This window comes from Diceros bicornis, chromosome 15 (assembly GCF_020826845.1).
Source record: "Diceros bicornis minor isolate mBicDic1 chromosome 15, mDicBic1.mat.cur, whole genome shotgun sequence".
In the NCBI taxonomy this organism is placed as follows: Eukaryota; Metazoa; Chordata; class Mammalia; order Perissodactyla; family Rhinocerotidae; genus Diceros; species Diceros bicornis.
This window is the reverse complement of record NC_080754.1, coordinates 49270773-49286493: the sequence shown is the minus strand read 5'-3', so window position 1 is coordinate 49286493 and position 15721 is coordinate 49270773. Positions and strand designations below refer to the sequence as shown.

The following is a 15721-nucleotide window of genomic DNA, read 5'->3' as shown; positions in this document are numbered from 1 at the left end:
AAACAATTGTCTCATTCTTTCTCTTTCTGGGTTCTTAGAAAAATCTCAAAGAAAACAAAATGTAGGGCTGGCCCCCGTGGCCTAGAGGTTAAGTTTGGTGCACTCTGCCTTGGTGGCCTGGGTTCAGTTCCCAGGCGTGGACCTACACTGCTGGTTGGTGGCCATGCTGTAGCGGCAGCCCTTATACAAAATAGAGGAAGATTTGCAATAGATGTTAGCTCAGGGCGAATCTTCCTCAAGCAAAAAGAGGAGGATTGGTGACAGATGTTAGCTCAGGGTGAATCTTCCTCAGCAAAAAAAAACAAAACAATCAAAATCTAGACACGAGGTCAGCACTCATAAATTAGATTTCATCTTGAGAGGCTTTTTACAGACCCATAACAAAGTAGAGCTCTGAAAATTGTGTGAGGTAATAGGGATTCTGGTAGATCCCTTAACTACGTGGAACTAGGAGGTGCTGCTATAATTCTGCTGCTTCAGATGAAAATTTCAAGTGTTTTCATTAGGTACAACATCTGTTTCTATTACAGATAACAGATCTCAGAGGTGGTGACGCTGATGTCAACTTCTAGTGGGCTCAGAACACAGTGTAGCTTGTACAATTAGTTTTTTTAATTATTTTTTTTTCTGCACATGCAAATTAACTCGGTAGCAGTAAAAGGAAATTACTTACTTGCTACCGGAATTGTCTGAAAGTGATACAATCATCCGTTGTAGAGTCACATTAACCAAATTAAAAGCCCTTGGGGAAAATTTGGCACCCTGTTCCTTCCCATTCACATCTTCCTAAAGACCTTTCAGGAGCTTCCATTTAGAAAGCTAGGATCATTATCAGGGCTTTTAATTTGGAAAGATTGGCTGCTCACCAGTGAGTCTTTCTAGACACCCAGTGGTTGGGTGGAGTGGCTCTGCAGTGTTCCAATCTCAGAGGCCTTGGAGGCCTTGACTTGACTATGCTCCTGACTCCTGCTGCTTGCAGATATGTTTTCCAGTCAGAACACAGAATCACGGCTCTGCTGCTGGAGCTAATCTCCAAGACGAACATTACGATTTCATTTTCTCACTGAATGCACATATCCTCCTCTGTGGAGAAATGGAGTCTATTCCTTTAACCCTGTGAATCTGGGCTGGCCTGTGACTGCTTTGGCCAATAGAATAGGCTGGAAGTTGTTCTGCCAGTTCTGGGCCTATCTTTTAAGAGGACTGATGGTTTCCACTTCCTTTCTCTTGAAATACTTCCTCTGGAACCCAGCCTAATTCACATGGAGAGGCCATGTTTAGGCACTCCAGTCAAATGTCTCAGCTGACTAGTGTCAACTATCAGCCACATGACTGAGCCACCTTGGAGTCCAGTCCACTTTAGCTTTCAAATGACCCCAGCCCCATGCACAGAAGCCATCTGATTGAACTGTATGAGAGACACTGAGCAAGAACCACATAGCTCGTCTGATCAACCCATAGAACTGTGAGAGAGAACATCAAATTCTTGTTCTAAACCACTATATTTGGGGTGATTTGTAACTCAGCGATAGATAACTGCCATAGGGGCAAAATGGGAAGCCACAGGCTAAGAGCTCCTATGAACATGGACATCAAAAACAGTAGCTTAGAGTGAGGTGGAATTGGTGGTTGTCTGCAAGATGTGGACAGGTATAGACAAATGTCATTCTGTCTTCCATTTTTTGGCCGGTCCTTGGAATTTCATAATTGGATTGTTGTTCTATTATCACTTGGATTTGTAAATACAAATATTTATTGTACAAATGCAAATATTTCTGGGAGGGATAATGCTATAAACCGGGGTACAGCAAACTTTTTCTGTATAGGGTCAGATAGTAAATATTTTAGGCTTTGCGAGGTATATGGTCTGTAGCAACTACTCAACTTGTCCAAGGTAACATAGACAATGTGTAAATGAATGGTATGTCTGTGTGCAATAAACTTTATTTACATATTGTTGTAAATAATAACCTATTTTAGTGGTTGGCTGGTTTTGACATGTGGGCTGTAGTTTGCTGACAGTTATGTCTACAGCCAACTGAGAGATTTGATTATATTGCTTGACTCTCATCAGCACTGGATTTGGTTTACCTCTAGCTCAAATTCCTCTTGCCCTTCCTTCTCAGTCTCCTTAGGAGGGCTCTCCTCCTAAGTTTGGCATGTGTTCCTCAAGGCTCTCTTCCCTTCTTATTCTATGCTCTTTCTCCGCCATGTCACCCACTCAAATGATTTCAGTTAACATCAATTTGCCAATGACTAAGAAATCTTTATCTCCATGCAGTCTTTTATCCAGAACTCCAGGCTCTTGTACTTCCCCTTGGATATCTTGCCAGCACCCTAAGTTCAATGCATTTTTGTGCCATTTATTACCCTCTAGTCTCTCAACTCCAAACCCACCCTTCTACACTTAGCTCTGTGATGCTGAGGCTGGAACTCTGCAAAACCCACTTCTATTTTGCCAGCTGTCAGTCTCTGTCAGTAGGGGGGATAGAGGGACACTGCAATGCCAAAGGAGAAAGGAGGGACTTGCTGCTTCCTGTTTACTTGCTGCTGAGTTCCTGTCTGCCTGGGGTTCCTGTGAGCATCTCTTCCGCAAAGCTCTTTCACTCCAGAAACACACACTCTTTTCTGTAGTAGCAGTTGCGTCTAGTTTTTCCAAGCATTGCAGAATTACCTTCATTACCACTTCTTCTCCCCCCCCCCAACACCAGCACCAGTGGGTTAGCCACCCCCCCCCCCCCCCCCCCCGCAGAAGTCTGGGTCTCAACCCTCCGTGATCCCTCCTCCAGGCTCAGAGACACTAGCACCAGCTGAGCAGCGCCTCCTAGTGGGAGGTCCGAGCGTTAGCCCAGCAGGGTTCTTGCTCCGTGTCCAGTTTTGGTAATTCCAACGTCTTCTCTTTGATTCCTGAGCACTAAGGGGTGGTAGCTGCTTCCTTTGCTTCCTCTGCTTCCTCCGTGATAAATTATTGTTCTACTTTGCTTTTTCAGTTACCTAGTTAACAATTTCATATGTGGTTAACCATTCTTTATATTAAATTCCCTTCCAAATATCTGGCATGGTTTCGTCTCCCAACTGGACTCTGAAGGAGTTTATATTCTCAGCCAAAAGCTGCTCCTCTGACATTGTTTCCTTCCTTAGTAAATGGCACCAGCCCACCACTCCCTATCGCCTGCCCAATGGCTCAAGCCCAAAATCTGGGCAACATTCTTAACTTTTTCTATTGTATAAACTCCCGTATGCAATCAATGAACTACAAGACCTATAGATTTGGCTTCCTGAATATTTCTTATATCTATCTGCTTCTCTCCATCTCTATGTTCTCCAGCACAGATCAAGCCAACACCTTATCACTGACTTCCCCACATTTCTGTAGCCTCTCAATCTGTTCTCCTGCTACAGCCCTAGAGATGTCTTAAAAACATTTTCCAGGTAAATACTTTCTGAAACATTCCAAATCCTTAACATACTTTATAAGTCCTTCTGTGATTTGACTTCTGCTTCTCCACTTCATTTTGAAATATGTTCCTTGTTCCTTTGTCAGTTTTTGAATATGCTATGCTTCCTTTGCATTCTTGATACAAACTGTTCCCTCTGTTTAGAAATTTCCCTTTTCATCTGGATAACTACTATTCTTTAAATGTTGTATGAATATCACTTTCTCAGAGATGGCTTTTCTCACCTCCCAGACCAAATTATATTCCCCTGTTTGTTTCCATAGATCATTGAACATCCAATTTTTTACTGTAATATTCAGTAAATTTATAAGTAACTGTTCAATAACTGTCTTCTTTCCTAGATGGTATGGCGCATATAGGCAGGGCTGTGTTAGTCTTGCCTAGCACAATATCCTTAACATCTAGTATTCTTTAAGGCACGGTGGATATTCAACAAATACTTGGTGAGTTCGGTTGATTTCTATTCTATGCATTTATCATAGGGCCTGTGAACTGATTACAGAAGGGACGCATTTCCTCAGACGCACTAGAATTCCTCATGGCTGACTCTGCCTCTTAAACTAAAGCTTCTTTGGCTTGCTCCTCGCACATCTCCTGATCCCAGTTCTTCCTTTGTGGGTTCTTACGTGATTAGAGGAGACCGAGTGGGGAGTAGACTGATCAGAATATTACTTACTACCTTTAGCTGAACTGGAGACCCAACCTTACTTCCTGCTATGTTGTCAGAGGGCTGTGTAGTGTCACACAAGTTTCCTGAGCCAGGTGCATCTTGGTGCTGCTTTATTTAAATTTCAGTAGCCAGTGAAGGGATTTTCCTCCACTTCTAACAACCAGTATGTCACTCCTCCACCCAAAACATCAATGTGCTAGTTTCTTTGTAGTTCCCTGAAATGTAGCCATTATTCCTTAAGTGACAAAATGTGGGGGAAAGGGTTGGGGAGTGGAGTAAAACACTGATAAAAGGGCTTTTTAAAAAAATCTATAATAACCAATAATGAAGAAGCAGATAATAAAAATAGAATAGGAAAATGAGTCTGATAAGAAGACTCATGAAAACATATGACCGCAATTTGTTGGAAAAGAAGCAGACCTGAGGGAAGAGATTAAATAAATGCATATTTGATTTTGGTTACACTTCTGTGGAGAGAGCTGCATTTATTTAAAAAAAGAAAACATACAATAAAACAAACCAAAGAACTTTCTTTTCTCTTTATCTTCTAAACAGATTTGACCCAAGATAGACATTTTCTTTGCAAATAATATATCTTTTTCCTTCAGCTGAAAGTTTTACCTTTTGGATTGTATTCCACACACGTTCTTTATCGTTTCTTCTTCCTTCAAGGGTGTCCATAGCATCTGCCATTAGTGACTGCAGCTGTGGCACCAAGATAAAAATTATCAGTGTGGAATTCACACAGAAATAACTTCTCTAAATACACAGATTAAAACCTAATTAAAAAATCATTTGTACGCTGATGATTTTATTACTCATCTTTCCGACAATGAACACTGCCACCTCATCTTTGCTTCAGTCATTACTGAGTATTATTGCAGATATAAAATATTGAAACAATGAAAAGATTCTTCTGGAAAATTTGTAGAAAATATATAGGTTTTAATGTAGTAAGTGTTGATGTTTTGTAAAAACAGATTTAGGTTGTAAAGCATGAAGGCGGTAGCTAATTCTCTCAGGAAATGGCATGTAGTACATGAATGCCTTTTAGTATTTTCTCCTGAGGCTAATGTATCATAATTCCAGGCATCATACAAAAGCTCACCAGAGGACAATAAGAAAATTGTGCTGTTTTACTGCCTCTTAAAGGAACTAGCTCATTTAAGTTCTTTTCCCTATTTTTTTCTAAAATTTCAAAATACCCAAGTTTTCTTTTTAGGTTCCATTCAAAGGCAAGTTTTAAAAATTCCACCCTTTGTCCTAAAGTGCCAAATTCCAATTTAAGACAATCCTATACACACGATGCATATGTGGCTGCAAAGTAATGAGGCCACGTCAAGCCATGTGATATTCAAAGCTAAAAAAGGAAGTTCTCTAAAAAAGAACAAAAGCCTGTTCAGTTCACTGTGTCATCAAACAGTATGAACCCGTAGATAATCTTTCTGTATCTTAGATATTGCAGAGCTTAAGCAGGAGGGCAGAGAGTTGAGTCACTCGAAACTCTTCTGTTGAGCAGTCACTCTGTCTGTAGTACCATAAAAGGTATTACGAGGATTTATTTTCTAGGTTAACCCATGCTTGGAAGTTGGAAAGTACAATCTATTACTTAAGGTCATGAAATCTTGCAAGATACATGATTTTTAAATATTTGGCTTGCACATATCCATCCATATACATTTAAATTTTTTTCTAGTAGGCTTATACACTATGAAAATATCCCATGAAATCCTATTTTCCAAAAGGTTTCATATAGTGGAATATTGCACTAACTTGTTTGTGAGGGATGACAATGATGCTAATTTGGAGCTCTTTGTGTATATTTTGAAATATAAGTATTTCCAGAAAAAAGAAAGCAGCAGATGTGTGGTTAAGAAGACCTAAGTGCAGAAAACTCCCCAGTATTTTTCATTTAAATCTTGAATGTGCTTTTCAGGAAGACAGGATCAACATTGTGCCAGCTTCTTAAATTAACATTTTCTTTGCTTCCTCTTATCTCAGAGGAGCATTAATCTTCTATAACTGGCTATAATATGCACTTTGAAAGCTCCGTATTGCTGCACTCCTGCATGCCTTATGAATGGTAGGATAAACACATAGCCCTTTAGAAGGCATTCCATTGCCCACACCAGAAAGGTTGAGAATGTATTATTGCCAGTTTTGACTTAGTAATTCCTTGATTAATGGACTTTTTTTCATAGTTTTCATCTTTAGTATGCCTAGTTTTATTATTTGGCTAGTCAGACCATTTTCTATGCTTACTTTGAATATCAGGATTTATTTAAAACACTTTTACAGAATGAGATGAACATTATGAATGTCGGCAGTTCATTTCTTGATGGGTTGTTACAATTTTAAAAGTTCAAAGAGGGAGGGTTCCTTTGGTTATCTGAAAATGACAGATGATCGTTTGGAGCTGCTCTTATCCTCACTTTGTGAACTCAATTCAGGTCTATAATGAGTTTTTGCTACCTTCAATGAAAGCCTCACAATCAAGAGCCCTGTCCTACAGCACATTGGGGTCTCCATATGTGGGAAACTTTACCTTTCCCCAAATGGCCAGCACACCGTCTAGTAATTGTTTTTCAAACGAGGTGCTATCATTTCTAATATAAATTATGATTATAATATAATAAATGTGTGAAGAATGTTTCTATGAGACATTCCTTCAACTAGTTTTTGACTGGCTCTGTGTTTTCTGAGTTAACTGGTCAATTCAGTTTAAAAAAACAGCCATTTGACTAACTACATTTTCCTCTCGAATAAAACAACTGTTTAATCTAAATGTACAAATATGCGTGTGTTTTGGCGCTGCCAACATATATGTGACCTAGAAGAGAATAAGAAACTCTAAAGACTATTTTGTAGGGTTGGTTTGCTATACAGCAATTAACTCTTTTCTTCCCTCATTTTTTCATAGAAGAGAATCATATATTAATGTATCTTGGAGTTTACAGAACAATTTATTAAAATTTCACCTTAAAACCAAAAGTCTGACACATGATATGAATAATCAGCCCCTTCCAATGTTTTTACATCTCACAAAGTTCTTGCTATAAAAACTGGAAGCTAGTCAACATGAGCAAATAAAAACCAGACACACACACCTTTCTACATTTTCCAGTTTCTTCATTAGAAAACTTCATGAGGGTTGGCTACATTTATTATCACAATTTTTTTCAGATCATATCACTCTTTTGTTGGCTCAGGGCCTGTGAAAGCCTTAAACAGAGAAAAACAAATACTTACCAATTCCCCCTCCTGTTGACTGATGTCCTGGAGATAGGGGAGGGTGGCTAGCTCTGCCATTGCTTGATTGATCACCTGGGACTGCTCCTTTACTCTCTGCAGCTGGCTGAGGAGGCTGGCGTATTGCAACTTCTCCATCACACCCGACCACGCACAGAAACTCCCCTAGTCTCCCAGGAAAAGAAATGTTTTAGAACATTTAGAACCACAGAAAAAGACTTCTCCCTGGGGATTAAAGCCAGGGCTTGTTATAATATACTTACATCCTTTGAAGGATTGGTATCTAGTACAAATAAATGTTTCCTTTCATCATTTTAGAGAATTGCCTGCGCTCTTCCTTCAAACAGATGAATATATATAAAAGGGAACACTTTGCAGGACTATTGAGAAGGATTTGCAGGTGGCCCTGCAGAAGGAAGCTGGGCTGAGGGGAACAGAGGGGACTGGGATTGAACCTGTGCTTCACTCTCCCCGTGCGGATCCACAGAGCTGTGCTTGTTTAAAGGGGCGACTTTATCTACATCACCAAGCCATCATAAGAGCTAAGAGTTGCCCGCTATCTTGTTTATATAAAAGAACGTTTTTTATGCAAGTTGAATTCCGTTTACCCCAATGGCTTACATTAACCTCTAGTTCTGCTTCATCTCTAGTTCTCATTGGATGGCCTGAGACTCTGGCTCCTCCTTGTGGCATTGTAGCGCTTTATTCTACCATTGTAGCGCTTTATTCTACCATTGTAGCGCTTTATTCTACCATTGTAGCGCTTTATTCTACCATTGTAGCGCTTTATTCTACCATTGTAGCGCTTTATTCTACCATTGTAGCGCTTTATTCTACCATTGTAGCGCTTTATTCTACCATTGTAGCGCTTTATTCTACCATTGTAGCGCTTTATTCTACCATTGTAGCGCTTTATTCTACCATTGTAGCGCTTTATTCTACCATTGTAGCGCTTTATTCTACCATTGTAGCGCTTTATTCTACCATTGTAGCGCTTTATTCCAGGACCATCCCAGCAAGTGACATGATCTGTCTTGAAATAGACTATTGCATACATTTGTAAGGACCACCAATCCCCATGAATCTATTGGTATTTTGGCTTTCTCAAAAACGGGGGCACACGTAAATAAGGTGTTTGCTACTGCCAGTCTACTACCTTCTCTAAAAAGTTTAATACACATTGTAATGCTTTATACAAGAGACAAAGTTTATCATAAAATTCTCACATTTATGTTTACGAAAAAGTACTTCTGACATAAGGGGGCATCTAAGGGCTAAAAGAAAAGCCTTGGGTTTCTACTACGTTTGGAGGGTGACGATAAATGGGAAGTCACAGGAGGATTTATTGTGGTACTTGCATTCTGCATCCTGGCGCTCAGAAGAGGAAGGCTGGGTGACCTGCATCCCTTTATGGCAGGGTTCCTCTTGGACCACCTGCACCAGGATCACTAGGCTGGTTTGTTAACCAGGCAGAGTCCTGAGCCTTACTCAGTGAATCACAATCTCTTGATATGTGGCCCTAGAAATATGGATTTTAGCTAGGTGCCCCTCAAAATAGTCAAATATTTCAAACAGAAGTTGGAGAACAAACCACTACCTTAAAGCTTAGTGTCTGAGCAAGGACTATTTTAGTTTGTGCACAGTTATAGAACAGATTTTTTTCCCCCAGAAATTAGAGAAGGCAGATATGATTTTTCCTTCTTAAAATAGTCTCTTCTAAAGAGAAAAGTTATTAGAAACTAGTGTTACTAAAGAGCATCTGAATTTCAACTTGAATTTAGAAAGCTGTTCTTTCTGAAATGTCATACTCATATTTTGATTGACATCGACCTCTAGAAGTTGGCACATTTCTAGAATCGTGGTAATAAAGGCAGGTTGAGCACCATTGCATTGTATTTGCTTTATTTCTCCCTACTACCTATCTACGCCATTCGACTAATGTCCCTCTATCCCTGCTAATTTGTTCCTTCTGATTAACCATTTATCTGAAAATCTATGAACCTATAGGAGTGATGGTTTAAATTGTGAATTTGGGATCCCTTCTCTGAATTGACGAAATAGCTAGCCTACCCATTTAGTTTTAACAGGTAGCTAAACAATGGGCTTCTGTCAAGTAGAGGAAAGCAAGTTGCAGGAGAAACAGTTTTCTTTCTGAAGAAAAATTGCTTTCTTTGTTCTTATTTAAAATAAACAATGGGGCTAGTTGTAGGAAAGTGGTGTAGCGACTCAACTCGAAGGAGCAGAAACAACGGCAGCCTGTTCAGGAACATAATGAGTGTAATTTTCCAAAACATCAGGAAAATAAAAATAGTGGAAGGCAATGGTGCTTTGTTAGCTTGATTGTCGGATGCATAACAAAACAGGAAGTGCTCCATCCGAATAAGACTCGAGGGAAAGAACATAGTCGACTGTTAATAGTCACCCAGCCTCCCCCCGCCCCAAGCCAAATGCAGTTTTGGTTATCAGGAGACTATAGATTAATGTTTTATCTATACAAGATAGGGGTTTTTGAGAGACAAAGTGAAAAAGCAATAGAAATCAATATATAATGCCAGCAGGAATGTTTTAACGCTGTTGCTTTAAGAAAATAAAGGAAATAATGAAAAATGAAGGAATTAGCTTCAACATGCAATGCTAGCAAGAACTAAGTCTAAGGGGAAGTAGCCCTCCCAGGAGACTTCAGGAGTGATCAAAGGGCTCCTTTGCTGTGGGAGAGAGTGTCATAAAGTTGCCAAGGCTGATGCTGAAACCTCACCCAGGTGCAACGAAGGTTAGATAAATAGCAAGTTCAAATGAAGGCTTCAGTCAGAGAACTACCTAGACTTTAACAGCAGGTATGGATAAATGTTTGGCAAATAATTGGCACGACATAATACTGTTGAAAAGCAGAGCCCAAGTATTAGGAATATATTTCCATTTGACATAACATATAGAAACATTAATTGCAAAAAAAGAGGAGTATGGAACACATTATTGTTCATTTCAAATGTGCATATGTAAACATTTCTTATGCTTTACTTGCAGGAAATTAAAAATAAAATTAATGCGGTATTAAAAACATGGTTAGTTAGGTCATTTTTTGGCAAGTCAGCCTGTGAAGGAGGCTTCATGCATGGCAAGAGATTTTATTATTTTAACTTTTCAACATTTAGCCCAGGAAGCATAGTACATAAGGTATGAAACTGAGAGCAGCCAATAAAGTCAATGAATGGAAAAGCATAGCGGCATCTGGTGCAGCATGTGAAATAATTAGGACAAAGATCCAGAGAAGGAAAAATACCGTTAGAGCAGAGCTACTGGTTGAATGGGGTTGATGTTCAGTGGGATTAAAAGACCAGATAAGAAGGTGGCAGAATATTTTAGATTATAACTTTTAAAATACCAGCATCATTCTTGTTTGGCTGTGCGTTGTGTGGCTAGCAAAGGAATCTATAAAGATAAGAAACTGGTGTCAGAGCGTAAGGAGAATCATTGCCTGAGACCTAGACACTTCCATCATGCCAGCATGTCGTTTGTCTCCTTCACTGACTGCGTCTACCACCTCACAGCAAGAGGTGAACATTCATGTTCCCTGGGAAGCCCTACTGTGGGCAGTAGATCTACTCCATGGCTGGAGAGGACACCTCTAATCCTGCCTTTGTGACACAAAGCACAAAGGTACCTAATCTTTGTGACGCTGAGCACATCACTTTAACGAAAAAAAGTGGAAATCCACAGGACAATCGTACCATCTTCGTGTTAGAAGGATATGTAATTTCAAAGAACACGGTTTGTATAAGGAAAAAGAAAGGTCTATGAAACAGTCGTTTTGTCAAAGCAAACTAAAACTGATACAAATAATTAAAACTTCTAAAATTTGTAATAGTTTACAAAGTGCTTCAACACGGATTATGTACTTTTGATCTCACAACAACTCTGTGAGGTGGGCCTGGCAGATATCAGCTTATTTTATAAATGAGAAAAAACAGCTCAGAGGTTAAGTGACTTGCCCTAGGGTTACACAGCCAGAGCACAGCCTTGGACAGAAGTCTTCATCTACAGGTGTCACAAAGTAGGATAACAGCTAATAAGGATGATGCAATGCCTAAACATTCAAGTGGATGGCATTTGATATCTGACAAGAAAAAACACACGTCAGGGGATCTTAAAAACACTGTCGAGGGCTGCTGACATCACAGTTAATGGTACCATGTAGGAATGATTACTACTCACCAACTCATTACTTGCTTCATTAAGCTAGGTTACTTTTGCAGCAGCCAATTTTATTTAGTCCTGCTTTATGAAGCTGTGGTTGGGCATATCATAAGAAACCTAGAAGCCAATATTTGCATTTACGTGTGGTCCCTTCAGGCTCACTCACTTCAATTCTATTAAAACTCTTTGAGAAAATCTTCCAAAAACTTATTTCCCACAGGAACAAACAGGAAAGTTGGTGAAATTCCTTCCAGTTAGCAAAGTAGTACTGACTCATTCTAAAGAGGATTGAGTTATTAATTAGATGCTAAGAATCTTGTTAATTACGTTTTTCAAATCTCCTTTATAAACACATAAAGATACACACATATACAAATTTCCAAGAACGCCCTTTGAAAGGTGAGAAGGCAGTGAGATAAGAACATTTGAAAAGTGCCCAATGCCTAGATAGGCCCAACCTGCGTTCACTGAGATCTGAGCTGGCAACAGATGATGAGGTGAGTTTCCTGACAAGTAACAAGGTATGGCAGGTATCACCTCGAAGGGCCAAATTACAGCGAGATCACCTCCACAACATCCAGCACACTGGCTCTGCTAGGCTAACCATGTGCGGTTGAGATGAAATCATGCTACACGCTGATGGTTTTTGTTAGCAAAGTTTCCACTGCTTGCACGGTGACAGTGTTGATGTGTGTGGGTCTCTAATTAGGAGGGAAAAAATGGTGAGGGTGGATGTGTGTGTGTGTGCATGTGTGTGTGTGTCTGGAAGAGGTTGTGATAGAAGGTGAATTGGAGAACAGGACCCAAAACTTGCAGTAGAGCCAATGAGATTGCTATAAACTGAATGTTTGTGTCCACCCAAAGTCTATAAGTTGAAGCCCTACCTACCCCACAATGTGATATATTTGGAGATGGGGCCTTTGGGGAGATAATTAGGGTTAGATGAGGTCATGAGGGTGGGGCCCTCTGGATGGGATTAGTGCTCTTATAAGAAGAGACACCAGAGAGCTTGCTCTCTGCCATGTGAGGACCCAGCAAAAGGGTGGCTGACTGCAAGCCAGGAAGAGGGCCTTCTTCAGAACCTGCTCATGCTGGCAACCTGATCTTAAAATAAATTTCTCTTGTTTAAGCCATCCAGGCTATGGTATTTTGTTATGACAGCCTGAGATGACTAAGACAGAGGTGGATTTCTTATTAATAGACATATAGGGGAGAGAATTAAATAGAACACAGTTGTGTGTGTGGGGGAAATTATGTGGTCAGAATATTAGTAAAAATACGCTATTATATTTGTAGTGCATAGAATTACAAATCATGCAAACATATTAGAAGTTTCATAGCTTTTCTAAAATGCTGAATAATGTTATTGAGCAGATAAACTGCTAAGCAGATGTTAAGTTGCTGTCTGTGATGACCCTCTTGGTTCTCCTTGCAAGGTAAGAGCATCAAAACAATGATGTAATACAAAAGCCACAAAAAGAAAATTCTTTAAAATTTCCAGCTTAACGGGGCTTTTGAAAAATATTAAAAGAGGGGAATCTGTAGCCTTTATAGCCTGTTAATGAGAAGTTACTTTTATGTATTTTCAGTACAATGGCTTAAATTTTGTAAAATAGCACAGCATAATTCAGGTCTTATTCTGGGCTTTTTAAGACTGAAAAGTAGAAAGGGCATATTTTCCCTGGATCTGAGAAAGGGATTAGATAATTTACCTTAAGGGTATACAAAGATCAATTACCAATGTTTAGAGTAGCTTCCAATTTACCAGTGTGGTGCAGAGGCCCTAGCTTGAAAAGCTCTGAATTCTTGTACAGGTAAAGAGATGGTTATATGCAATAGCCCAATATATGAAATAGGGAAAACGTTGTGTTTGCTAAAATTTAATTATTGATTCAAAATGAGAGATTCACTGCAACCTTGAATTAGATATCAGGAAGGCCCAAAGAAAAGGCCCTTTAAAGAGACACTAGCCTAATAAATGCTGGAAATTGCAAAGTGTAGCATTGTAATATGTTTTAAAACACAAAAGGAATAAAATAATTAGCTAAACTTTGCTTGATTTTGCAAATGAGATTTACTGATAGTTTCTTTTTTTTTTTTTTTTGAGGAAGATCAGCCCTGAGCTAACATCCGTGCTAATCTTCCTCTTTTTGCTGAGGAAGACCAGCTCTGAGCTAACATCTATTGCCAATCCTCCTCGTTTTTTTCCCCCAAAGACCCAGAAGATAGTTGTATGTCATAGTTGCACATCCTTCTAGTTGTTGTACGTTGGACGCTGCCTCAGCATGGCCAGAGGGGCGGTGCGTTGGTGTGCGCCTGGGATCCGAACCCGGGCTGCCAGTAGTGGAGCACGCGCACATAACCGCTAAGCCACGGGGCCGGCCCCTGATAGTTTCTAAAGTCCTCCAATATTTGCAATATTTGCACCACAAACTTTCCATACTTATAGAATTGTCTAAAATTTGTACATCGGACAAATATAAAAAACTCATACACCTACATTCAATTGGCTGCTTCTAATAAAATCCAATATTGGCAAGATTCGCTTCCCCATTGTTTCCATGTGTCGCACTGTGTCTTCTCTGGTCAGCAGACTGAAGGGAGTTTTATGTTCTAAAAATTGTAACAATAAACTTTTTTACTATTTTTTCCAGGCTTCCATTTCAAAATGCTTTCTTTGGCAAGCTATAAACAGATCTCAATGTTAACAGATATGAAATCTTTGGTATAGGAACTAGTCCCATCCCTAGCCCACATGTATAACAATGAAAGATCTATGAGGAGAAAGGCAGAGGAGACATTGCCCTTTAGAGACTATCATTTATTCATTTTGTTGTGTTTCCTGATTGAGAGATCTAAGAGACAGCCTATAACAATTCACTTCCCTCTGCAGAGTATGTTTTTCCTGAGTTGTGAAAAAGTGTTGTCATAAATGTGTCTGATTCTTGTCTTGTTCCTCCCAGGTGTTATTCAAGTGTGCAGATCCCATTGACTTTGAATGTAGCTCGAAGTTGAGATAAGCCTCAGAGGATACAGTGCCAGACAAAACCCAAATCCCTAATTATGTGGGTAGAGCTGAAGGAATAAATTCAACCTGGTCATGAATTTAGCCCACAAGTCTGAGACTTCAACTCCATGTGAATATTTTCTTGATTTTTGAAAGTTTCAGCTAGAATTACTGAACACCATTTAACTGTAATACTCTTCAGGAGATCTAAGCTTTTGGTTAATTACATAAGAAAAGAGTGGAACAGATATTAATACGATGGGAGATAATCCAAGTGGTTTAAAGTTGTCATTGGCTATATTTCTGATTTCATATAATAGTTTTGTTGCATAATTTTATCCTACACTTGCTAATTGATGATGACAAAAGCTTGTATTCTTTAAGTGCCCTATGATTAGGCATTGGTGATAGTGCGGTTGGGCTGAGGTGGTTGGAGTGAGTGGGGTGGGCATTCTAGGACTGTGTGCGGTGTTGGGGGAACCTGAGTCCCAGTATTGTTAACTAACCCACAAAGAAGATTGGAAGGAGTTAATTATAACCCAACAAACATTTTGGGGGGCCCACATCCTACTATATTGTGATGAACAAGACTGATGAACAATGCACAATTTCTGCCTTATAGCAGTATTGCAAGATAATAATAATCCAGGCGATTTACCTGTAAATGTTGGCAGCTTCCTACTTGATATTTTTTCCAAAAATTTCCCGTCTTCTTTGTTTTTGAACCCAAGAGTCAAGAGGTATTGTTGGGGAGGAAAAGATGACCAGTCAACTGTCTGAGGCAACATATGGAGTCCTTGAAGATCTGAAATATGACAGAAAAAGAACTAAAGGCTTTGTGATCCTTTTATTGTTTTCAGGGTATTTTTTTTCTGGATTTCAGGAATTGTACTTGCAAAAAAATGACAAATACAAACATTAAATATACAAACTAAAATTATGTACATCAAAAGGTCAAATTGAGGGGCCGGCCCAGTGGCGCAAGCGGTTGAGTGCGTGCGCTCCGCTGCAGCCGCCCTGGGTTCGCCGGTTTGGATCCCGGGCGCGCACTGACGCACCGCTTGTCAAGCCATGCTGTGGCGGCGTCCCATACAAAGTAGAGGAAGATAGGCACAGATGTTAGCTCAGGGCCAGTCTTCCTCA

At 39.7% G+C, this 15721-nt stretch overlaps 1 protein-coding gene across 1 annotated transcript in view; it reads right to left on the bottom strand.

The window, feature by feature from the left end:
• The window catches only part of SPATA16 (spermatogenesis associated 16), a 219458-nt gene that overhangs the window by 28613 nt on the left and 175124 nt on the right, over positions 1–15721 (bottom strand). The window contains exons 6-9 of the mRNA XM_058556339.1: positions 15237–15383; positions 14072–14184; positions 7378–7542; positions 4750–4833 (exon numbers count right to left, since the gene is read on the bottom strand). Coding sequence (XP_058412322.1) covers positions 4750–4833; positions 7378–7542; positions 14072–14184; positions 15237–15383 — 509 coding nt within the window. The remainder of the gene's footprint in view (positions 1–4749; positions 4834–7377; positions 7543–14071; positions 14185–15236; positions 15384–15721) is intronic.